Genomic DNA, 26,788 nt, shown 5'->3' on the forward strand with positions numbered 1-26,788 from the left:
TAATACCAGAGCTGCAAATGCTACCATTAATGTAACTTTTGTTCAAACTATGCCTGTCAATATATAGTTGAATGATGCAAATTACTTCTAAATCTGGTTCCTTCTCTAGATCGACAAAAAACAAAAGGCAAATAAAATAAAGTTGAGCTAGAAGAATGGTTGTCCTCTCTGCAACAATCAACTGAATTCATTTTAGCAAACCCATATATAGCTTGACATGTAAAATCTAAATGTCTGCTTACTTATTTGTGCCTGAAATAGCTCTCACTTTAAGAGCCATAATATGAAAACACTTAGATACAATAACGCTTAAAAGTTCTAATTACCCTGAGAAAGCATTGAATGTAAAACTCACATTTTGGTCAAAATATCAAAATAATTTGTGTAAAGACATTGTAGATTTATCAAGAAGAATTCTGTTTTTTAAAGACTTTTCTGAGAGAATTTCACATTGAGAAGAGCAGATATTATCTCTCACATCTTTCATTTAATTGGGATATTTCACACACATTGCAGATACCATTTACTATGGAGAGGGTTGAGAATGGTGACTGACCAAAGATAGAAACTTAGTAACAAGAAATACAATAAAGCAATATATGCACGAAAGAATCACCAGAAAAGCCAGAAAGAGTTTGAATATAGTGAGAGGCAGCTTAAATGTCACATATGAAAAACATGAGCACAATTTCATGAAGAAATTCAAATTTCAGAAAACCCAATTGGTGATTTTGAAGAAGAGAAAAGCTTACCTCTTTTTCTAGTACTTTGTTATAGAAAAGCAGTGAGATTCTCTGAATGTCTTCAGACTTGAGCCATTGCCTAGAAATAGAAAGGACCAACACATCATAAAACTGAATCTCCAATCAAACATCTGGAACTATTTGTTAAAATGACTTGCACTCTTCTTTCTTTATCGTGTATCATTCCGAACAATGTTTTTTTTTTTTTTTTTTTTTTTTTTTTTTTTTTTTTTTAAAAAAAAACAACATATAATGCCAACTAACTGGATATGGAATCTGGATAATGTTAACAGGATCTGAAAATATAATATTCCTAATCATACACTGTCCTCCTTGGAAAATTCTATATTATAAACCAGCTGTCAAATCAACTGAAACTCAAGGGATCTGAATTAAATAACAAGGGAGATAAGTTCATCTAAAGGAGTAAAGACATCAATAATGTGATTTCCCCATGTTTTTCTGAAATCATCCAGTGGTTTCACCTCCTTAAGGATCTAATTCCTAGAGAAGAACCTTTTTTTTTTTTTTTTTTTTTTTTTCAGCTTCTAGAGGGCAACAGATCAGAGCATCCAAACCATCAGAGTGCTTTTAAGATCTGGGTGAGAAGGTTTTGCTTCTTTCAGACTTAGCAAACATACTTTCATTGTCACTTTTTTCATTTCTAGAAAGAAAAAGTCATGCTTGAATAAAGTTTTCTTTTCTTTTCTTTTTTGAGATCGAGTCTCACTCTGTCGCCCAGGCTGGAGCGCAGTGATGTGATCTTGGCTCATTGCAACTTCTGCCTCCCAGGTTCAAGTAATTCTCCTGCCTCAGCCTCCTGAGTAGCTGGGGACTATAGGTGCCTGCCACCACGCCTGGATAATTTTTGTATTTTTAGTAGAGATGGGGTTTCACCATGTTGACCAGGCTGGTCATGAACTCCCAACTTCGTGATCCACCTGCCTCAGTCTCCCAAAGTGCTGGGATTACAGGCGTGAGCCACCGCGCCTGTCTTGAGTTTTTTAAAAATTGATAAAAATACTAGTATAATAAGCAATCTGTTCAGGATAGATTGATGCAAACATAAAAACGCATGCATAAGTACTATGCATCGCTCAGTTGTTGACAAATAAATAAAAATTATATGGAAGTATGCACTGTACCACACTGTTTGACTTTTAAACACCTGTTTGAAGCAAGTAGTTTGGAAGACTCTCACTGCCAGGCACACACCAAGATTAGCTTGAACATCCCAGGAACCATCCACAGGGCACTTTCGACTGGGGCAGGGAAGTCAGTAATGTATTCTAGACTGACAGCCATTAAAAGTGAGAACAATAAAAATATCTCTTTTAAAAATCTTTTATTTAGTGCAGGTTTGTTACATAGGTAAAATTTGTGTCATGGGAGTTTGTTGTACAGATTATTTCATCACCCAGGTATTAAGCCTAGTACCCATTAGTTACTTTTCCTGATCTTCTCCCTCCTCCTTCCCTCCACCCTCTGACAGGCCCCAGCATATGTTGTTCCCCTCTACGTGTCCATGTGTTCTCATCTCTCATCCCACTTATAAGTGAGAACATTTGGTTTTCTATTCCTGTGTTTGCTAAGGATAATGGCCTCCAGCTCCAGCCATGTTCTTGCAAAGGATATGATTTTGTTTGTTTGTTTGTTTTGAGATGGAGTTTCACTCTTGTTGCCCAGGCTGGAGTGCAATGGCATGATCTCAGCTCACTGCAACCTCTGCCTCATGGGTACAAGCAATTCTCCTCTCTTAGCCTGCCAAGTAGCTGGGATTGAGGTGCATGCCAGCAAGCCCAGCTAATTTTTGTTTTTCTTAGTAGAGACAGGGTTTCTCCATGTTGGTCAGGCTGGTCTTGAGCTCCCAACCTCAGGTGATCTACCTGCCTCGGCCTTTCAAAATGCAGGAATTACAGGCATGAGCCACCACACCTGGCCGATCTCATTCTTTTTTATGGCTGCATAGTTCTTTGATTCAAGGGTATAAGCTGTAGGGAAATAAACTTTTATGGTATTTCTTATTACCATACCAGCGGCAGAACTATTATTCTGTTTCACAAGACTAGACGGAGGAGTCAAAGATTGGTTGACATTAAAAGGACGAGAAAATACAAATTAAGATAAATTTTAACCATACTCACTTTCAGAACTGTGTCTTTATCAGACTATGAATAATATATGCAGGTAACTTACTAAAAACAGTATTTCCTTTACTGAGAAAAAAATATAGGTTATAAATGCTCCTGGAAAATGTCAGCTTGGGAGGAAGAGTGAAATTTAGGAAGTGAAAATAAAACCAGCACCTCCTTTACTAGTCATGCCAGCATGCACCCAGTCTAGGTTTCCATGGCCTGTGACCTGCAGGTGGATGGCAAGGGCTTGGGATCAGGCTTGCTTGCCTTAAGTCCCCAGAACCCATGTGGTGCTTCGTGAGCCCCAGCACTAGATCCATGCTTGGGGACATGACTGAGTCCTCACCAGTGAACACACTCGCCTCCTTTTGCCATAGCACGCTGGGTCTGGCCTGCGGCTTCTCCCTTGCAGCAATGATGGATGGGCCTAATTCTCACTTTGTCTTCAGAATTAAGAAGCGCATTTGCTTCCTACACACTTAATCACCTCTGTGAATCTTCTGAGGTGGCCTCCACTCCCACTACTGATTTAGAACACAGGTATCTCAACATCAATTTTGTAATAAGAACAGATGCATTTTGGATGGATAGTATCACATGCTAACATGTGAAGATTTTCCCATAGAGACTCTATCTTTGACAAATGTGACTTGCTGAACACATCGTGCTGTAATTTTTCTCTCTCCAATGACACCTCAGGTTATTTATCAGCAATGGACTTGGGAATATTTTGATGTGTAGAAAACAAAGAGATTTATAAATGTGATTTGGATATTTGGAAGGGAATAGATTTGTGTGCGCCAATTAGGTCAACTATTACTTGCAGGGGATTGGAACTACAGAGAAAGAGAAGGGCAGTGGAGGGGAGAGGAGAGGAGAGAAGAGAGAGGGAATTTGTGTGTGCTTGATTTAGGGCCTCCTGACATTTTTCCTGACCCCAGTGGTCTATGGCATGAAGAAAGTCAACCCCATCCTGAGTTATCGCAATAAGTGATTCTCTATTTATTTATACTAAGGTTTTTTTTTTTTTTCTTTTGTCAAAGGGTTAAGGAAAATAAAGGAAATTCCGAATACTATGCTGACTAGAGGGGCATGGGTATACCCACACCTGCACCAAGAATTATTCAGAAATATGTGAATGCAAGTCCTTGCCACAAAGGAGATACTAAATGAGAAGACTACTTTCTTATTGTTATGCACCACGAGCTTGTGTCCCCCACCAAAGTTCATCTTTGAAGCCCTAACTCCCAGTGTGCCTGTATTTTGAGATGGAGCCTCTAAGAATGAAATGAAGGTTAAATGAGGTCATAAGAGTACGGTCCTGATCTGATAGGATGAGTGTCTTTGGAGTCTTTCTAAGACAAGACACCAGAGAGTTCCCCACCACCATGGCACACACTGGGGAAAGGCTGAGCAGATGGTGACATCAGTCAGCGTTTTAACAAATGCGTGTTCAATACATCAGTGAATGAATAAGCAAAAATCTGCACAGGAATCACTGTTTTATGGCAATAGCAGGAAACTACTGAATGGTACATCAAGCCCGGAGCTCCAGTTGAGTCCTCAAGTGAAAATCCAAAGATCAGAAGAACTTCATATCAAAGAACAAGAGGAGTTAATGAGTAAGGCATAACAAAGTGTAACTGAGGTTAATTAAAAATACATGCATAAGAGCTTCCATTTGAAAAACTTCCCTTTTATTTTTTGAGTACAGCACACTTTTCTCTATTTGATTTCTGAAACATGTCGGGAAAATTACAACATAAGCAGTTACATCAGCACTAAGCATTACTTTGGAATAAAACCACGTTAAAACATAAGGTGTTAACTAAACATGTATTTGAATACTAAATGACACAAAGCAAACACATAATTTAAAGGCAACTTATCAACAATAAAGCAATGCCAGTGGCGGCACTCTCTGATGATTTGTGTGGTAGGAACGTTCTAAACGGTGCATACAAAAATAATTTTAAAAGGTAGGTTTTCACCTGCGTGAACACATGCTGAGGTTGACTTTAGGAATTAGTTTTTAAAATACTAACGTTATTATTATTATTATTATTATTATTATTATTATTTGCTAACTTTTCTCAAAGAACAAGATTCCCTCTTTCTTCTGGTCTTGTGTCTTATTCTGGAGAGTCACACGGTGTCAGCTGCTATTTCCTCTGCTTGAATGAATGCATCCTTCTACCTATGTTTTATGAAATCAGGTGCCTCCCTAGGTTTTAGCTGCTGTTACATTGCAGGAAGTTATTTATTTCTCAGTGTGTGATGGTTTCAGGCAGAGGCGAGGTTGTTTTTCACACTGACCCTAGCGCCAGGCAAAGCAGAGCATTGGCCCTGGTGCTGCAGGTGGGCCTTGGGCACTCTGGGACAGGAAGAAGACTTCGCCTACTTGTGGCACAGGAAGGGGATCTAGACGGGTGATAATTCAGTATTCCAGCACATCCAAATGGCAACTCTTGCCTGACCGAGATGCTTTATTGCTTAGAAAATATGGGCTCACACTCACACACAAAGGCACACACCCACCACAGACACACATAACAAACTGATGCGATTCTCTCATAAGCCCTGTAAATATTCTATAATAAATACCTACAAGGAACAATCTCAAACAGGCATGCATTTTGCAAAGCCATGCACTATTTGAGACCCTGTAACTTAATTTTAGAGACAAAGAACTCTAGGTGAAAATCATTTACACTTTTCAAGAGTCAGCTTTCATGATAAAAATTAAATAGGTCTTCATAAGGATGGAAGCTTTTCTGTAAAGGCTTTTCATTTGGACCTCCTGATGTTTTCACTACAGTTCAACTCAACAAAAAGGAATGGAATGTCTGACGTGTGCCAGGCACCATACTGAGCCGTGTGCCTTCTGCTCTCCGTGGGTTCAGTTATGACACACGCACCCACGGAGAATACGAAGGTTGATGAGCGCCATCATTCTGTCGAGGCTGAGAAGGCCATCACCTTCTTTAAATCGTTTCCCTCCCACAACTCTGGACCATAACAGCAATTTAAAACCATAACAGCAATTCTTGGCCTCAGAGGCTAAATGACATTTTGTGTCCCCTAAAATCGGTCTTCCTCTCATTGCTCACCAATGCTAATTCTCTTCTAGGATTTAGAACACAGGCATCTCAACATTAATTTTGTAATAAGAACAGATGCATTTTGGATGGATAGTATCACATGCTAACATTTGAAGATTTTCCCATATAGAATCTATCTTTTACAACTATTACTTGCTGAACACATTGGGCTGTAATTTTCCTCTCTCCAATTACACCTCGGGTTGTTTATCAGCAATCGACTTGGGAATATTTTCTAGGCAGGAATTAAATATTTTTTAAAAAATGAAAGAAATACTTTTAACAAAACTTTTCTGAGGGACAACTGAAGTGAAATGAATCAATGGTCTCAGAAACTTGGCTTTGTCACGGCAACTATTGCAGAGACTATGATAAAATTCATTTGGAACATAATAGAAGATGAATGATAATTTAAGAGAAAAAAGTACTCACTTTTGTGCATTAATCCCATCAATTGCTTGAATCATCCTTTCATTCAATTCTTCTTCAAATCTTTTCTTTTGTGACTTGGTTCTATATGAAAAAGGAAATATTACGGGTAAGGATATTATTAGTAAAATAAATATTAAGCCTATTTATTAGAGATACGTAATATTTTACATCCTTATGAGGTACAGATGATATTGTGTTGCATGCATGTGCAATGATCAATCAGGGTATTTGGGGAATCCATCATCTTGAGTATTTATCATTTCCATGTGTTGGGAACATTTCAAATTCTCTCTTCTGACTACTTTGAATTACACAGTACATTGTTGCTAACTATAGTCACCCTACTCTGCTATCAAACATTAGAACTTATTCCTTTTATCCAACTAAAGTTTGGGCCCACTGACCAATCTCTCTTTACCCACCCATCTCCCACCCACACACCTTTCCCAGTCTCTGGTATCTATCATTCTACTCTCTACCTCCATGAGATCAACTTCTTTGGCTCCCACATAAGAGTGAGAACATGCCAAATTTGTCTTTCTGTGTCGGTAAGCCTATTTTTCAATGATGTCAAAAGCTCTGTTTAATTCTGTCAATCAAGTAGAAAAAGAAACAACAGTGTATGAGCAGGCCCTTCTCTATTAACATCCAGCCACTCTTTGGATTGAGTGAATAACTAAAGTTTTTGGAATAGTAAAGATGTTTCCTTATTCACTCACAGTAAAATTTACTAGGCATTTACAAGGCAACACTGAAAGACATATAGTTGGTGTCTGAGATAAAGTAACTTTCTCTCCTAAGAGATGTATTAGCTTTTGACTTGCTGCCTTCATAAACTTTATTTTATGAAAGAATACATTGGTTCTAGAAATTCCCCTGTAAAAATGTGGCTTGGTTGACGAAATAGTCATTCTTTTTCATGTTTTCCTTGGTCAACTCTCAAAAATTTTCAGAACTACAGTCTTATTTCAGGTATGTTAAATGCTCCTCAGTTTTGAAAGCACTATTCACAGAAAGCTCCACTTTTGTTTGCAGACCATCTCACTTAGTTTCAGAAGCAAATAACCTTTAGCCATAATATAAGATATTTTCTGAATAAATTGTGCCAAATAGTAAGAGCCCTCCAAGGTTAATTTGACAATTTGCATAAGAATGATGTCAGGAGGAAACCAAAATAGTACCTATTCTTAGAAGTTAAATATCCACTGCAAAGATTAAAAAAGCACAGCCTGCTAGCCTGAACAGGGCTATGCCTGTATCTTGGTTGAGGCATGAATTCTGTGTGTTATGGCTGATTAGATTACAAATGAATAGACCATCAAATCTAAAATAAAAATCACACTTTCCTGAGTTCAGAATTGCCTCTACATATAGATAAGAATAGCATTAAATATGCAAAATCACATTTATCTGTAATTAAATCTCACAGAATTATCATTAATGAAATGGATGAGTTTTCCAATTCCATCATCCTATGTTTGTGGATTTGTGTCTTCAGGCCTTGTCTTCTTCAAACAGGCTGAGAGCAGTCTTGGTTAAAAAAATAAAATGAATGATATTAAGTGATCCATCCACAGATATTGAGCCAACTGAATTAAGAGGTTTTAGTATATCAAATTCCAAGTTGTTTGAAGAAGGCAAATTAATTTTTATTTTCCTTTAAAAAAAAAAAGCAAGGAACCCTTTACCAAGCAACTAGTATGGCTTGCATATTTTCATTTATAGTTGAGACCTGTAGGACCTTAAACCCTTCATTGAATGTTTATCAGTCCCACATCTAGACTTGAGTTTCTTGACTTCAATTTGATGGCTTTCTCTTCTGCAAAGTCTAAGAAGGAGCAGTGTAAGAATGTTGAGGCTTACAGGAAAATGTAATTCTTTGATATTTGTCCAGTGCTAACAGTGGTATTGCCTTCGTTAACCTGTTTTAGGATTTGCTTAGATGATGCCTGTAGAGAGCTCAACGCTGTAAATATGACACACAAAGTAGCCAATAAATGCATGCTTTCTGCATTATTTGAATTCGCTAATTATCCAGACAATAATTCTTGACATACAGACACTTTTCTTATCTCTGCAGTCTTGTGACCTCTGCCATGGAGATAAGGTCCCCTGGGGCTGATGATCTCCCCACCAGGAGTCTTGATTTGCCTCCAGGACTCTCTCCCACTGACGTCCAGCATCTCTCATTTTCCCATCCTGGCACCTTCCCCTGGGCTCCACCATTGGCCTTCACACTGCTCTAGGACCCCAACCCCTGTGTCCAGCACATCTCCATTCTGTCTCCCTGGCTCCTTCCCCAGACCCTTGCCTGGGCTGTTAGGTCTAAGTAGGCACGGGAAGGGACATGTGACAGGAGTGCATGGGACAGACTGGAGGCTCAGACAGGTATCATGAGGCAGTCCACGTTACAAAGGCCAGAAGTGTCCGGGCAGCCTGAATAAGTCTGACTCAGAACTGGGATTTTCTCCAGGAGGCTTTGAGGCCACCAAAGATCAACGACTACAGAGACAAATGGGATAAATGTGGAAGAGGCCTTTAGTAAAGCAGGCAAGCCTGAAGAGCAGTTAGGAACACATGCTCTGGAGTCACAGAGCCCGGGCACAAATACTGGCTTCATCTCCACCAGCCATATGACTCTGGCATTCTCCCATCCCTCTGTGCCTCAGTTTCTTCCCTTCTAAAATGATAACAGCAACAGATTCTGCCTTGTAGTAATGCTGCAGAGACCAAATTAGAGTTTCTATAGCCTAGTGCAAATAATAACGACAGCTTCTTATCATTGTCTTCCAGACAGCGCTCATCCCGGGTGACACTGCCTAACGTAATACTGGGGTTCCATGACACATGACCCATTGTAACTTCTATAAATAGATGCTTAAAGCAGGATTGCTGGGAGGGAGAAACAGATAACAGAAGAGACTGTGAATATAAAGTGAAAGGAAGTCCATGACATTTTTGTGGTCAGTTGCTCATAGATGTGCCAGCATCTTATTGACCAGAGGCACTGTGCTGTTTTCTCCAGGTGTCTTATGGACTCTCCAATATGCCTCAAATTAGCTTAAGTTCTCTTTATTACAGCATATGCGACTTACATATAATGCTTCAAAAGCTCAAGAACCAACTTATCCTCATAACATAAAGACTGTGAATGTTATATCTCAAAGTTAAAATGTCAAATTTTGCACAAAGTCCAAATTACAGCTCATCCCAACAGTCACTGAGAAGGATCCTGGGCTAATGTGCCCTGTTGCCTTGTGTCAGCAGGTTACAACCTATGTTTCATTTTTACTTGGATACAATTCCTTTTCTACAGAAAACAGATCAGATCTCATATTTTCCCTTAGTTTCTGTAAAACTATCAATAGCTCCAATAAACTGACCTCTCTGGGGAGAAAGAAAGCCTGGCTTAGCGTTTGGAACTACATCTTACACCGGTTATCTGAATGTCCTAATATTGATTTGATTAAATCCCAAACCAATATTAAAGTGAAACTCCGAGCCCGAAAGATAGAGGAACATGGGGAAAAAAAGGAGTTAGTGCATGGGATTTTACAGTGGCTGCAACAGCGCGCGTGGAGACATTTGTGGGAAGCTTTTCTCTTTTTTTGAGCAGAGTGGGTAACCCTTTATTTCACTATAGACAGACCGGATTTATCTTGCTTTTACCTTTAGAATTCAACAGAAAAGTGTAATTTTTTTCTTTTCTTTTCTTTTCTTTTTTTTTTTTGAGACAGTTTCACTCTGTCAACCAGGCTAGAGTGCAGTGGCCTGATCTTGGCTCACTGTAACCTCCACCTCCTGCGTTCAAGCGATTCTCATGCCTTAGCTTCCTGAGTAGCTGGGATTACAGGCATATGCCACCACACCCGGCTAATTTTTTGCATTTTTAGTAGAGACATGGTTTTGCTATGTTGGCCAGGCTGGTCTCAAATTCCTGATCTCAAGTGATCCACCCGCCTCGGCCTCCCAAAGTGCTGGGATTACAGGCAGAAAAATGCAATTTTAAGCAACATACCCATTTTAAGACAATTCATTATTATTATTTTTTTTTTACCACACATTAACATTAAGAAGAGTCACTTTAGGAAAACAGTTTAACATTCTAAAATGAGTACCAGGTGGTGTTTTCCTTCTCCCTCTCTCAATTCTAACAATAAGACCCCAATGATTCTATTTTTAGAAGCTGAAAGCAATTTAATAGGGCTTTTCAAGGGGAGCTGCTCTTTCAGAAGTAGCCTTTGAAATGACCATAATTGATGATAATTACTCTCAGAAATGAATAAAGAGCAATAAGCTTTAAAAAATCAGATAGTCAAAGAGATACCATACCTTAAGGTGCGATTTTGAAAATTATGCTGACCCATGGGTACATCCTATATTGAGAAAAAAGGTTATTAATTGTCAAAAACATGTTTCAAGAAGAATGTTGCAATGATAATGAGGTGAAACATATTTCCTCTTTTATCATGGACAGTAACATTTAGCTAACAAATAATTAATTACTCATGTGGAGAAAAAGAGCTTAATCCTAAATCAAGGTGTAAACTCAGTTTATCTTTGGAATGTTGGTGTAATCTCTAAACTCTGGATGCTAGAAGCATCAGGATTATGGTCTGGAGTTTTAAGATTTATAGCCTGCTATTATCACATCTGATTTCAAACAGCGGCCTGCCGTTTGAAATCAGGGGACTGATATCAGAGTTACCATCAGTAACCTATAACCATGTGAAAATGGACTTTGGTATCAGACAAATATTAGAAAATGCTGTAGAAACAACAAAAATCTGTAGTCATCCTCATCACTGAACTGGGGTGTTAAGAAACAGTACCATTGGTTAAGTATGTGAAATCACAAACCATCGGACAAAAAGAATAAATCAGCAAAGGGGTGCTGGTAGTTCCCGAAAGAGAAATGGAAGAGAAATAGTCAGAATTTATCAGTGGAAAAGCCATTGCCAAATATTCAATAATCGGCTTTCAAGGAAAGATCGCCTTTCCACATTTATAGTAGGAATGAAACTAAAAGTTGGAACAAAACTGCTCCAAAGAAACTTTGGTTTGCTGCTTTGATTTCCAAGGTTATATTAGGATATGGATTTAGCCTACAGAAAGGAAAGACGTTTTTCAAAAAGTAATTGAGCTCCAAGTTTCATTCCATACAGTAAAGTAATGTATTATTCAAGAGCTCTATCAATGTTGAATCCAGAGTGAATGGAGTTCTGCATAGGGGATTAGATAAAGGAATCACTTTCTGCAATGTCAATTGTTTGACCCTGGGATTTATAAGTGAAAACTCCAACAGGGTCTTTCTGAAAGTGAATGAGACACACAGTTAAGTCAAAGTGGTTTGGGCTTAATGCATCACCAAAAACTTGGGACTGTCTTAAAATATGCTAGACTGCTGCTAAGGCAATCCAAGCCTGGCTTTGAACCTGCAACAGGTGGGACCAGATGGTTAAGAAAATAGAGTTCGTTCAAGAGGTCCTTTAATTTTTATAAACAACTTTCTGAAGCTGAGACACTCAACAGTTGTAGCTGTATCTTGAAGAAGGCATCTTCATCAACACATAACACCAGATTAAAGTCAGATTGAAACCATCCCTGGGTCCTACGCTCAGATAATAAAAGAGATAGTCACTCTTAAGTCTTAAGACAATAAAGGCTGACAAGAAATCAACAACAACAACAATATACCTGGGAAAGTAAGCCTTTTCCCCACAGGAACACATGAAAAACAGCACGGGAAATCATATCCAGGTATTTATATATGATTCTTATTCCTTAAAAACCAACCAACCAACAAACCAATTGCTGGTGTACAATAAATCCTGATGGGAAATGTAGTTATCCAACATAGCACTAACTAGCAAGACTGAGGCTAACTTATCCAAATCATTGTTTTTCATGAGTGACAGAAACACCGGCTTTCACTGGTTGGACACTGGAGTCCTAGGATGCTGTTTCTCTAACATATCTAAATGCTGGAAGGCCCCAGTTGTCCCAGGCCTTCCTCCTTGGATTGTTCTCTTCTTGATGATTGTATCCAGTCCCATGGCTTCAAATATCATCTACAACCTGATGATGTTCACATTCATGCCTCCATCTTGGACCTGTCCTGTGAGTTTTAGACTTGCAGATCCAACCATCTACATCCTCGCTGCACTTAACTATGGATTAGAAGATGTCCAGCAGAAAATCTTAAATTTCCATCTTAAATAACCTGGTTTCCCCCTTGTATTTGTCATCTCAATTAATGGCATCATCATTGTTCCAGTTGTGGGGCCAAAAAGTTTGGATTCATCTCTGTTCCTAATGTTCACGGATACCCAATCCATCACCAAGTCTTGTTGGCTCTACTTTCATATTAGCCCCTGAATTTGCTTCTCATTTAGCAGTGGTGCCAAACTCTTAGCATAAGGGGATATCATTCTTACCAGGTACCCCTGCACTCTTGTTCCATTATTCCAAAGCCTAAATTATATCATGATCCTCTCTTGCTTAAGATTCTCCATGACTTCCAATTGCACATAGAATGCCATATAAACTTTTACCATTGTGCATCTCACCCCACGACCTCCCTTTGCTCATTGTTCATGATACTCCAGCCACAGCAGCTTCCTCTCTGTCTCCAGGGGACACCACACTGACTTTCATCTTTGGGCCACTGACTTTGTTCTTCTGCCACCTCCTCTTCCCATTCACTCATTTCGCCCTCTGAAACTCCCTCAGTTGACCTACCACAGTGGCCATTCCATTTACTCTGGATGCCATCACTCAATTTCATCTTTCCCATGACCCTCATCAGCACCTCACGTGATCTTGTTCATTTATTTGTTTTTCTATCTATGGTCCCTCTTTGGCTATTAAAATGCAAATGCTAGGACTTGTGCAGTCTTACTGATTGTCTGATGGGTCATGGTCTTCCGTCTGATAGTCCCATTTACTTTTGAGTTGAAAAAAGATGAAGAGAAGTTGGGAGAAGAAATACAACTGAGCCAAAACATGAATGCTGAGGCCCTGCCTGTTGGGTGTGGGAGTGTCACTTTGAGACCTTGGGACGGGTAGGGGCCCAGGGCGACTGAAAAACTCCACTTTCACCTGACAACCGGCATGTTCCTTCTCATCAGACAATAAGAATTACGTAATATTATATTTTAAAAAATCGTAACTGCATCCTTAGCACAGTTAGTAGCATTATCCACGAAATTTTACCCCCAGATAGTTTTAAAATCTAAAAATACTATGGGGATTATACTAAGTGCTTGGTTGTATTCCTTTTCTCTCCTCCTATGGGCCTTTCTATTTTCCATCTCCATTGCAGCCATCTTATCGCAGATGTCCCTGGTGTAAGGAGCTTCAGTGCTTTCTCATATGCTGGAAGTTGGAGGGAAACATGGAACCATAACAAGACAGTGTCCACTGCTGCCAACACAGCCTGGACATTTGTGCGGTGAAGAAACGGGCTTGATGATACTACTCAAACTCTAAGGGCATCATGCCTTTGTGTTTTCATGAAGAACCTCAAGGCTTTCTACTTCATGATATAAGTTTTTCTTTAAAAACCCCTCAATTAAAAAATAGTTGTATTTAATTGCTACTATCAGTTGTAAATAACACTGTCTATGAAGCTATAATGCAAAAAATCACGCTAGGGTGGAACCCTTAGCAACGTCAGCATGGAGCTCACTTGTACCCTGATGGCTGTTTATAAGGGCCTCTCTAAGAAGGAGAAGGTGGTAAGTTTGTTTCTTGCAGATAGGAGTTATTTTGGCAGGAGATGCCCAGCCTTTGGTTTTGGGAAGTTAGCTTGCCCCCAGGGCTCAGGCATTGGAGGCAGGGGAGGGCATACCGTGGTGCTGATCTTGCCGTTCTCTGTGGTCATGCTGTCCCTGTGATGTAGGTGTGCAAAGGGCTTGGCCGCCCCCCAGGACTCCAAGTACCGGGTCATGCGGACCGAGGCCCTCATTTTGGCTCCGTCGAGGGTGTGGCGAGGTCTGAAGAGATGCTGGGGGCTCCGTCGTTCTCCCTTGGGGTGAGAAACAAAGCATCACACCCGGCCCAGCACAGGGCCACACATGATCCTTTCGGCATCAAACTCATTGGACCAGGGTCATATTCCTCCTGACAGACCTTCATTCACCCTCTGTGCTTTCTGTCCTTATTCCTTCAGTGTTACTGGGGAACACACTATTTGAGTTGAGGGATTTTTTTTTCTTTTTTTTTTTAAGCTAGCAAAACATACATGTAATTGAGACTTAGAAAAAAATAATGACATGTTAATGGACATTTTTTATTAAGTAAATTCTTAAAACAGAATGTGCTGATCTGTTTAGCTTTTCCTTGATGGTTGTGTTTTTCTAAAGTGATAACTGTAGCTGTTTCTAATGCTAAATAGCCCCAAACATCGTGTTTTGGTGTTCTTTACCTGAGCATAATGTTCTTTGTACATGTATTTTTTGAGCACCTCCCCCATCATCTCCCAGTCCCTGCTGCTTGCCACACATCTATCTCCAGATCGATCATCAAGCTAGTTGAAAGTTTGTCTTCAAAGGTGAAACTGGGGCTTCCCAGATGCTACCATAAGTAAATGTCCATAAAGTTGGTCTTGTTGATTTTATGATATTGGTTTTCATGTTTCAGAGGTCTTTCTTGCTGATATTTGCACCATTTACCAGCTGTGAAATTTGGGAAGAGTTACATAACCCCGAAAGCTTCAGATTCTCAATCTGTAAATAGTGATAATACCCATTTGGCAGGAATCTGAGAAGGGTTAAAAGAAATGAGAACTCTAAGCCCCTTGATCTGGCCTAAATGTGGTGTGAATGAAATAGGAGAGAGTTTCTCACTGTTTGTATGGGGTGGGTCATCTTCCAGGCAATAGATGCTTTTATGTTATGGAAGGTAAATATGCTTGTGCATACAGACATCTCCCAAGCATGTCTATGTAATATTTATGTGTTACTCTTTCAAATATTTCTTCTCTTTTTTTGTATATGTTCATCCTATTTTACTTAATTAGATTTTTATCTTCTAAAGCCCTAAGTAAATTATTTTCTCTTTATTTAATTTCCCAACTGACAGGTATCAACAGCTGTGCCCACTGAGAGGCTTGCAGATGCAGCATCCACCAAGGTGTGTTATCCACCGACTAACACACATGACAGCCTGAACCAGCAACCTGCATCAACACCCTCATTCTGCGGACAAGCAATGCATTTCAACTGCTCATTTAATAAATATCTGAATTCATGATTACAAAACAGCTTCCATTTTTAACAATTAAACCACCATATGCATTTAAAATCATTTTGGGGACAAAGAGTAGCAAAAACTTATATTGGATATTGACTAAAAACACTTATGAATATCTATAATTTGCTCCTTTTCCCTTTTCATCATAGACTCTTTACAACAGTACTGACCTTGGGGTTGATTACAAAGTAGGTTTTCACCAGGTGCTGCTTTAAATATGGGTCCCTAATGTCACCATCTCCCTCCTCCACTTTGTAAGCGCCATTCAAGTGCTCCAGGGTGACGGAAGAAATGTGAACACGTCTGAAATTGCATTTTAAAATCACAGTCAAGACACAAAAGGATAAGTGTGAAGAAAGTTGTTCTATTTGCTCATGATTTCTGAAATAATGTATCCACCAAATGAAGGAAAGTCTACATGTTCTTGGGAGCACTGACTGCAATTAACTTTAATATAAACTTTTATATTCTATTGACCACTGCTTTGGAAAGATGCTCTTGGAGGTCGTGCACTACTAGTTTTGGAGTTTCTCTGCATTCACAGAAACCTGCATGTTGGGTGTGGTGAATTACAGCAAATACAACTTTATTGTCTCGTATCTTTTGGAGAATACCTTTTGAAATGTATGTCATGGGCATTTTAGAAGCATGCTAATCTGTATAATAGTGTAGATTTTCTTTCTCAGTGCTTTCTCTTGTGCTTCTCTCAACTATAGCCCTTGATAAGGATTCTCTTGACTGAAATATGTTATTCTGCTCAGAGGATGCTGTAGTCACTTATTTTAATATAATGGTTTTAAAGGTCAACAGTTCTGGACAGATGCCATATCTGGACTGTATTGTAAAACATCTTTAAATCAGGTCTCTAGTCATACATTTGCAAATAAGTAAAAGTTTGTAATTTACTGTCTGATATTCACAGTCTTTGAACTATGGACAATAGGGGTCATGGTGTAGGGACTTGAGAGCTCGTCTTTATCTGCTTAATATAAGAGGCTGTTGGGCATGAGTAACATGATACCAGCAGAGGCAACAGAAGTGATCAAAAACTGAGCACTCCGTCATTAGGCCAATAATCTGTCATTCCTAATAGTGCTGTCTGCTTGAAGAAAGAAATCCAATGCTTGGCCTTACCCAGGGACCCCTCCAGCTTCCATGTGGTTGGCCAAGGTCACGTCATGTGACCACACATCATACTGCCACTTCTGCAGACCAATCACGCCGCACAGGACGTTCCCAGAATGCACGCCCACACGCATGTTGATATCAACTCCAGTAGCATCCCTCACTTTCCTAAAGAGAAGGGAAGTGAGATCATGATCAAGTAACATCCAGTGTTTCCTTTAACTCTTGGCCAATTTTCCCACTGTTTTATTATTCAGAATTTTTCAGACTGTTGGAAATGGCCATGAACCTTCCTAAGGCAGGAGATCACTCCTTTGAGCTAAGAAGGGTTTTTCCTTCCAATCATTTCAGATTAGACCAATGTTCTTGCCATTAAAGCCAGATTAGGCCAGACTATAGTGATGACAAAACATTTTGGCTATAACTTTTACTTCTGCAGTGAATATGTATCAAGCAACTACCATGTGCTGGCACTTGTCTGCATTTTCATACTTGAATCAGGTGACATTGCCTTGTAATGTCAGAAACAGTCTTAAACAGGGTTTGCAATTTTAGTGCTTAGCACAATGTACCTCACCAATGAATATCTTCTGCTAATAAGAGAACAATATAGCTCATCTGTGAGCTTAATAATGACTTTAGCTTAAATAAGAATTTTTAGCAAAATAATCATGACATTAAGCCTTTTCAGTTGTGCACATTCTTTAACAAAAAGAGAAAAAATACTTTTTAGGACCCTATCACCAACTCATTAATGGAAAAAAGTAATGAACTTCAATGAAGAAAAAATGGAAATGCTTGGCCATGCTTATTTATTCTTGCTAGGTGAATACATTAAAGTAGTATTGCAAAAGAAGTATACAGGAAGATATTCCTAATTACATCGCAAGAATTACCCCAAGAGGCGATGTGGAGGGAAGCAACGATGCCGACCGCAGCACAATCAAAGAAAGACACTACCACTTGTGAATCGTAGTGAAATGAATCATTAACATCTCAAAATGGCATAGGCATGTATGTCATACTTAAATGATATAATGATACCATTTTAGCATGCTAAAAATGATCAAACGAAATGGACCCACGATGTCAAAATAAATCGCATTCTGAAAAAAGAATACAGAAAGATATTTTCCTTCCTGTTTCCTTTCCTTTTTTTCCCTCACTGTCTTCCTTTCTTGTTTCTGCAAAAAAACCCAGCTACCCATTTGGCTCTATGCAAGTCATCCAAACCTTTCCTTCCTGCCCCACAAAACCAGCCAGAGCATCAACAGGACAAGGACACCCACCCCCACGCCTTTGCCCTGCATCTGCAGGCTGCGGTTGTGTGAGCACCAGGGCGTCCTCACCTCCAGACTTTGCTTATAATGACTCCTCTTCCTGCTCTCCATGCCCCCAAGCCTCCCTTTGGTGTCATGTGGTCAGCTGGCATTGTTCTTCCGGGCTCAGGCACAGCCCCATTCAGAAAGGCTTTCTATTCTCTCCCCTCTAGGTTGGTCTAGGCAGCCCTGCTGCCTCTGTCCTCTAACTGCCCTAAGGGCAATTAGCACTTCCTGTCTGTCTCCATCTCTGCCCTCAGCAGAAATTCAGCGTGGGTGGACACAATGTCCTCCAAGTGGATTGTTTCCCTCTCAAAGGGTTCAAGGCCCAGTGCAACCACTTCATACAAGATTAATAATGGACCAAGGTCATTTTTGAAAAATGTACTGTGCTTCTGTCTTTGAGCAATGATGATCCTGAAAAATTTGTTAGAGAACCCATAATTGTTCTTAACATTTTATGTTGTTGAGAGGACATTTCCAACCACGTGGCATTTCTGTTTACCAAAATAGGCCAGCAGAGAGCCAAGGAAGGATAAAAACGGAGGAAAAAGGAGTCTCAGATTGTCCATTTGATAGAGCTGAACTCCTTAATGAGCTGACTGGTTAAAACATTAAAACTGTCTCCATGTTTTTTTTTTTTAAATGAGTTGACCATGGGTTCAAATGGATCAACTCGCCACATGTTTTGTTGCATGTATATGCAACTTACGAGCTATAGAAAAATGTTGAAATCATTGCTTAAAGCTTGCAACAGTAGTAGGCAAACAGTACAGTTTAAGAGAAGGCTTAATCCCTTATAAAATCAAGGTCCTTAATATTACTTTATTAAAAATAATTTACATGTTCATGACAGAAAAAAGAAATGTTTCTAAGCATTGGAGATGTTCCAAAACTGCAGCTGAAGTGCCTCTGTAGCAGTGCCTGGGCTCGCAGGGAATGAGGTGCTGCTAAGTGTGGAGGTGTGAACACAGAGGGAAGAGCGGGCAGCCGTCTGGGACTCATGCTGCTGGTTCCTATGACACTGAGACCATCTGGCAAAAACCCAAGTGCCAGCTGTGCACATTCCCCTCACTAGCTTAAAAACTGACAGTTCCTGTCTGGTACCCATCCCACCTCATGCCTCAATGAATGGGAATGGAAATACGCGTCCTTACGTGGGAGAGAGGATGAAAGTGGACAAACAATTCCTGGAACTTGCTGAGATGCCCTCTCTGTTGCTGCACTTTCATAGGGGTGTAACAAAATAAACTTTTTTTTTTTTTTTTTAAAGACAGAATCTTGCTCTGTCGCCCAGGCTGGAGTGCAGTGGACAGTGGTGTGATCTCGGCTCACTGCAACCTCCATCTCCTGGGTTCAAGTGATTCTCCTACTTTAGCCTCCTGAGTAGCTAACATTACAGGCGTGTGCCACCATGCATGGCTAATTTTTATATTTTTGTAGAAATAGGGTTTCACTACGTTGGCCAGGCTGGTCTCAAGCTCCTGACCTCAGGTGATCGGTCCACCTCAGCCTCCCAAAGTGCTGGGATTACAGGCATGAGCCACCATGCCCAGTCCAAAATAACCATATTATTGATCACCTTGTCTACAATACATGAAGCAAACAGAGGAATAATGTGGAATTCCTTGTTCCTCAAGTGGCAGGTAATAGGGACACAAAGCCATTGCCTGACTTGAGGATTGAGTTGAGGGATTAGCAAGAATTGGGAGAGGTCCCTCAAACCTGTTGACATTACTGAGATTCTGCAGACATAAGGTATTACTGATGCATCAATGATCAAAAAATAAATAAAATGTGGTATATACCTACAGGGGAATATTATGCTGTCATCCAAAGCATCAAAAGGTGCTGACACATGTCACCACAAAAATGAACCTTAACAACACTAGGCCGAGTGACAGAAGCCAAACACAGAACGAAAGATATTATATGATTCCATTTACATGAAATATCCAGAATAGTAAAAATCATAGAGACAGAAAGTAGAATAGGGATGGCCAGGAGCTGGGAAAGGGGTAATTGGGAGTTACTGCTTAATGGGTACGGAGTTTCTCTCTGGGGTGATGAAAAGGTTCTGGAAGTTGACAGTGGTGATGGTTACACAACACTTTGAATTTACTCAACATCACTGCACAATTGTACATTTTTATGTCTCATCGTACATTTTTATATACACATAAAAATGATTCAAAGGGTAAGATTTATGGTATACATATTTTATCACAGTAAAAAATGTAATAGTATTTCTAATGAACTGGTGACATGCCAGTGCATGTAATGTAAGGATTCTTTCTTCTAAAAGATCTTCAAGACATTGGAATAACTGAAACATTATGGAATTGGAAACTTCATTCAAAAGCAGAACCAAGGCTTTGTAAATAGGTGGATTCTTTAATCCAGTGTGTTACTGATGCACATAATTTTGCCCTTCATAAGACTCTTTTCCACAACTACTTGAAAAGGAAATAAAAAAAATACTTCCCTCCAATATTACTCATTTCACCTCATGTGGTTGTCACCAGCGACAGGCTACAAATTTGAAAAAAATTAATATTTTTTTAAATCCAATAGTTCCACTGATTGGATTCACTTATATCTAGGTCCATAGAATTATAAGTAGTTACTTACTTTTGGAAAAAAGCTAAAAGCTATTTTTCATGTATCAGAGAGTACATATGATTACTTATGGGAAGAAGCAATTATGGTTATTTCTCACACTACGCATTTTGTATAGGAAACTGAGTTCACACTAACTACTCTTTGCATCTCAACTCTCCCATCGACTTCATTTCCCTCCCATTTCTGATTGGTCCGACAGAAGCATGCAGGAGTTTGCTACAGAGCTAGTGAATATGGAACATGTGGGTCTCTCCATTTCATTGGCTGAGGCTGTGTGTGTGCGTGTGTGTGTATATGTGGTGGGTGCGGTAGGGAGATGGCGTGGGGTGGGGGCATTAATCTTCCCAGGACTGGGCTGTGGAAGTCACCTGTTAATATTTTAGTCGCTTCAGCATATGATCAACACAGTGACAACAGGACTTGATGTATTCTCACATAAAGCCCTTTCTACTTTAATCGTGAGACATAGAAGAAGAACATCAAGCTTGTAATTCCAACTCTGTTCAGATTTTTTTTTAAAAAGTGGAGGACAAGGTCAAATCATTTGACCAAAATGGACAATGAAAAACCCAATGAAGTACAATATTCCAATCATGCAGTCAGCAAAAAAAAAAAAGGCTTTATTATTTACAAGAATGTTCTGGCTTCTACAAAGGGCATTACTAAAGAAGGTACTGCTAATAAAACTGTGATGCTGGTAATAAAAATTACCTTTTTACCTTATATTTTTACCTTGTAGCAGTCAATAGTAATGATATCATTATTCTATGTAAGCAAATCTTCTCTGGAATCACAGTGAAAAACATTATAGATGCAATGCAGAAAACATATGTTACAAATACAAATTAAAATTAAATTCACAGAGCTGAGCATTTTTTTTTTGAGACGGAGTCTCGCTCTGTCACCCAGGCTGGAGTGCTGTGGCCGGATCTCAGCTCACTGCAAGCTCCACCTCCCGGGTTCCTGCCATTCTCCTGCCTCAGCCTCCCGAGTAGCCGGGACTACAGGCGCCCGCCACCTCGCCCGGCTAGGGTTTTTTTTTTTATTTTTTAGTAGAGATGGGGTTTCACCGTGTTAGCCAGGATGGTCTCGATCTCCTGACCTCGTGATCCGCCCGTCTCGGCCTCCCAAAGTGCTGGGATTACAGGCTTGAGCCAACGCGCCCGGCTGAGCTGAGCATTTTTGACTTGACGAAAATATTTTTGTATTTTTTTTTTTATATTAACTGCAGTCTGGTTGTAAAAACTACCTCTTCCCTTACGACGTGTGTGAAGTCACAGAATTTGTCAGAAATTGGAAAGATGATAACATGTGCACACTTTTACCTTAAGATCAAAGAAGACATTCAAAATTTCTTTTAAAAATCACCTTTGAAACAAACAAAACCGTCCCTTCCTATAGATTTCCAACTCAGTTTCACTGTAATCTAAGGCTCATAGTAACAATACTAGGCTGGCTCAGGCAGCGCATACCTATCATGCCAGCAATTTGGGAGGCCACGGCAAGCAGATCGCCTGAGCCTAGGAGTTCAAGACCAGCCTGGGCAACACAGGGACAGCCCCGTCTCTACAAAAATTACAAAAATTAGCTGGATGTGGTGGTGCTTGTCTGTGGTCTCAGCTACTTGGGAAGCTGAGGTGGGAGGATTGCTTTGGGGTCAGGAGGTAGAGGCTGTAGTGAGCTGTGATCTGGTCACTGCACTCCAGCCTGGGTGACAGACTATGACCTTATCTCAAAAGCAAACCAACAAACAAAAATAATACTAAACACTTAATGAAGTCTTACTTTCCATTGTGTTACTCACATCCCAACAAATGGGTTTCTGCACAATTATATTTAAATGCACAATAATGTATTTAATGCCAGTAGGCAGAACAATAGAAATAGTCATGGGTGAGACTTACAACCCCAAATTGTTAGACAGTTAAAAAAAAATGCTTACTATTGTTTCCTGACTCAGGAAACAACAGACGCTGGAGAGGATGTGGAGAAATTGGAATGCTTTTACATTGTTGGTGGGAGTGTAAATTAGTTCAACCATTGTGAAAGATAGTGTGGCGATTCCTCAAGGATCTAGAACTAGAAATACCATTTGACCCAGCCATCCCATTACTGGGTATATACGCAAAGGATTATAAATCATTTTACTATAAAGACACATGCACACGTATGTTTACTGCAGCACTGTTCACAATAGCAAAGTCTTGGAACCAACCCAAATATCCATAAATGATAGACTGGATAAAGAAAATGTGGCACATATACACCATGGAATACTATGCAGCTATAAAAAAGGATGAGTTCATGTCCTTTGCAGGGACATGGATGAAACTGGAAACCATCATTCTCAGGAAACTAACACAGGAACAGAAAACCAAACACCGCATGTTCTCACTCATAAGTGGGAGCTGAACGACGAGAACACATGGACACAGGGAGCGGAATATCACACACAAGGGCCCGTCAGGGAGGGGGTTGGGGAGGGATAGCATTAGGAGAAATACCTAATGTAAATGACGAGTTGATGGATGCAGCAAACCAACACAGCACATGTATACCTATGTAACAAACCAGCGGGTTGTACACATGTACCCCGGAACTTAAAGCATATAAAAAAATGCTTACTAAGCAGTCCACTTACTTTATGGCTTCACACATGTCCAGTCCCATTTTCACACAGTTCTTGGCATGGTTAGGGAGAGATATAGGGAGTCCAGATACACAGTAGTAGCAGTCTCCTAAAATTTTAATTCTCATGCATTCATTCTCCTGGAAGAATAAATTACAGAATTTCAGTTGCATTAACCACTTGCAAAATGATCTAGATTTATGTAATATCATCAAGCGCCAGCTCTGCTCACACCATTCCAGGGGCGTCTGGAGAGAGCAATGAGAACCAGTTGGGCTTCCCTTCATTACCCAACCAGAATGAGCTGCCCTCCTCTACGTGCCGATTTCCAAAGTGGAATAAATAAAGAAAAGGGGAAAAAAATGGGAAAGAAGGGAGAATGTTCTGGAATGATTTATACTCCATAGAAGCAGAGAAGGATGGTGATGGGGCCAATCTCTTTAGTCTGAGCAGCTCCAAACATTTATGGTGAAATAAAACATTCAATGCACAGCTGAGTCTTTCAGAGTAGAAAATGATGACAAGCACTCAGTGTGAATTAGAATCTCATGTCCTTCCCTACTGTGCTTATGGTTTCTTTCATTTATTTTAAATCTAAAGCAGATTCTTACCTGCAGATATGTCCCATCTGATAGACATCACCACACCTAATAAGCTACCATTCAAAACACTGCCAAGTAATTTAAAAGTTAATTCTCATCTTAGGCTCAACTGTTTTAATGTAAAATTTGACTACCTCATTATTTTTCTGGGCTAAGTTTTGTGTTTATATTTTAATATTTAGATTAACTGCATTCATACATGTTGATCCTCTATTTGTTTCTAACCCTTTGATGCAGCTTACAGACTCTTCAGTAAAATAAAAGAAAACTAAAAACAAAAAAGATGTACCAAATGCGGGCATTTTTTTTTTTTTCTCTAACACGAACACAGGCTTCTGTATAAACTGAACACATTTGAAATAATCAAGTGAACACATCTTCTTCTCAAACGTGTGTTAGTTTTGCTGAATATTTTGCATATTTCTTTCCCTGTCTGATAGTGCACAAGCCAGGATGTACTTTCATACGTATCTATAGAACTACAGATGATGTGCGTAGTAATTCCTGATGACAATATCATAAACAAGAAAAAGGCAAACAATTACATGTTAATCAAGCTTCCCTCCCATACTTCCTAAACAGATATTCTGAGACTAAAAATCATGAAAGTTACAGTGAGTGGCAATGATTTCGAGTTCCTTAGTGTAAGGTTATGTGCTTTACACAGTACTCAATGCACTGTGTATTGGTTTGCTGACAAGAACCCCCCGTTATTGAACAGTGAGCCATGAACTCATGATGAAGGCACACTGCCCCTCTGACCAATGATGGATAAAGCCAAGGCTGTACACTCCTTTGTTCCATTGACTACAGGAAGTCATGCCGAGTACCTCTGTTATGGGTAATGAATTGTGTCCTTCCAAACTCACATGTTAAAGTCAGTCCTGATACCTGTGAATGTGAACTTGTTTGGCAATAGGGTTGTTGCAGATTTAATTAGTTAAGAGGAGGTAGAACTGGAGTTAGGTGGGCCCTTATCCTCTAAGAAGGAAACCTGTACACCGAGACAGGTACGTAGAGGAGAGAATGTCATCTGAACATTGGAGTTATGCTGTTCCCAGCCAAGATAGAAATGTTTCTTCCTAACACGAATAGGTAGTCCAACAAAAATGACCTTTTATTAATTCAAACTTTTAAGACATCATGTAAGTTTCAAACCTTTCTTTTCCTATAAATGAACACCCATAAAACTCACCCCCTTCCTTTGGCTTGGTAAAGGAAGGAAGCAGAGCTGTGCTTTAGCTGATTTTTTACAATCTCCAGTGAGAGCTGTGTCATGGTCAGCGGAACTACAGGAGGCAAAAACCTTGGGGGGTTGGGCGCAAGAATAATCATACTAACATCTGCAAGCCAGATTTCTTCCTAAGAGACTTGGCTGGAATGTTCCGTCTTGTTGAAAAGTGATCTAAATCACACAGTGAACTAAATTTAGGACCAATTCTTCCATAGATAAATAACTGATATTAGTAGGCATAATGAAGCATTTTTGTTGTTGTCAGGAACAATTCAAAGAGAGAATTGACCAGAAACATTTAATGAGAAGTACAGGGCTTGCAGGAAGAAACTTTTTGCCATCGATATGGCCACCGGCAACTGTGACAGTTCTAATAAATAGTAGGGTCTAGTGTGGTTTCAGATGGTTTCACGTCAACTCCTATCTGTGAAATTGTCTATGAAAGAGCATACAAATGGAAGACCCTGAACTTCCATTTCTGTTTAAGTGGCACAAGAATCAAAGGATAAAAATGAGACAAGAGTAAGGGAAGGCTTTGCATGGAAGATACCCATTCTATTTCAGGGTTTCTTCCAGGGTCCTGCTTAACAATAGGAATAGAGAATGTTGGCAACTAGAGGAGTGGAAATGATCCTACCAGATCCTTGACATGGAAATGCCTCAAAGAGCACCTTAAAATAGTACCATGCAGAGGGATTTGCAAACGGAATCTCGCTGCCTGGAATGTATTTATTATATGTGTGCTGAATTATACATAGGGGGAGGTTTTAAAATAGATAAAAACGTGATAATGATATGCCATGCTGTTTCTCATCCCTGAGACAGGTTTGAGGCTCATGAAAGACCAATAGCAAAGAAATCCAACTTTTACAAACAACCTTCCTAAAGGATGCTTTTATGAAAAAGTAAACTATTGATAGGTGGATGAAGAAAAATGAAACCAAGAGTTTAGAAATCTTCAGAGAGCAAGAGAATCCATAACACTCACCTTTGCAATTTGATCAAACTTTCCGAAGAGCTCATTCAGCATGTGAACTAGTTCTCCTGGGGAGCAGTCACTTGCCAGCCGGGTAAAGCCAACAATGTCAGCGTATAAGATGCTGTGGGAAGAAAGGAGGTGGGGAGACAGAGTTTTCCAGTTTATCCATTTTTTAAGAAAGTAATAATAATTTTGCCATTAAAATCATGTAATTTTGTTTATATTTTCATGAGTAAGATGTCATTTTTTGAATTAAGAATATATAAACATTTTTTGAAACTTGTTAATTAACATTTTTGAGGTTAAACTTTTGTGGTTAAGATGGGGAGTGAAGCAGCAAAATAATTTTAAAAAATTCTGTTTATATTGAGTCAAAGTAGAAACTGGAAAAATAATCCTCTTTTTACAAAAGATTCATTAAATGATTCTGGAATCCCTCCTATCTGCCAGGATGAAGCAGACATGGAATATCTTCCTGATGTTCAGAATTTAGCTGGGACGATGTATTGAACACATGTGGACATCAACAAATGTCCAATTACAAATCATAAAAAGGGTTACAAAGGAAAACGAGACTGTTATGAGAGAGAAGAGCAGGGGCGGATTGGACAG

The 26,788-nt window shown here is 39.5% G+C and overlaps 1 protein-coding gene and 1 long non-coding RNA gene across 2 annotated transcripts in view; one reads left to right on the plus strand and one right to left on the minus strand.

The window, feature by feature from the left end:
* Positions 1-15,842, plus strand: part of LOC105489473 (uncharacterized) — a 41,203-nt gene extending 25,361 nt beyond the window's left edge. Inside the window, exon 4 of the long non-coding RNA XR_011625153.1 lies at positions 15,496-15,842. This is a non-coding gene — a long non-coding RNA (uncharacterized lncRNA). The remainder of the gene's footprint in view (positions 1-15,495) is intronic.
* The window catches only part of LOC105489474 (adenylate cyclase 2), a 425,178-nt gene that overhangs the window by 100,124 nt on the left and 298,266 nt on the right, over positions 1-26,788 (minus strand). The window contains exons 6-13 of the mRNA XM_011754299.3: positions 26,186-26,297; positions 23,374-23,501; positions 16,801-16,959; positions 15,837-15,969; positions 14,264-14,440; positions 10,744-10,787; positions 6,412-6,492; positions 753-822 (exon numbers count right to left, since the gene is read on the minus strand). Of these exons, the coding sequence (XP_011752601.2) occupies positions 753-822; positions 6,412-6,492; positions 10,744-10,787; positions 14,264-14,440; positions 15,837-15,969; positions 16,801-16,959; positions 23,374-23,501; positions 26,186-26,297 (904 nt within the window). The remainder of the gene's footprint in view (positions 1-752; positions 823-6,411; positions 6,493-10,743; positions 10,788-14,263; positions 14,441-15,836; positions 15,970-16,800; positions 16,960-23,373; positions 23,502-26,185; positions 26,298-26,788) is intronic.

This window comes from Macaca nemestrina, chromosome 6 (genome assembly GCF_043159975.1).
Source record: "Macaca nemestrina isolate mMacNem1 chromosome 6, mMacNem.hap1, whole genome shotgun sequence".
Classification (NCBI taxonomy): Eukaryota; Metazoa; Chordata; class Mammalia; order Primates; family Cercopithecidae; genus Macaca; species Macaca nemestrina.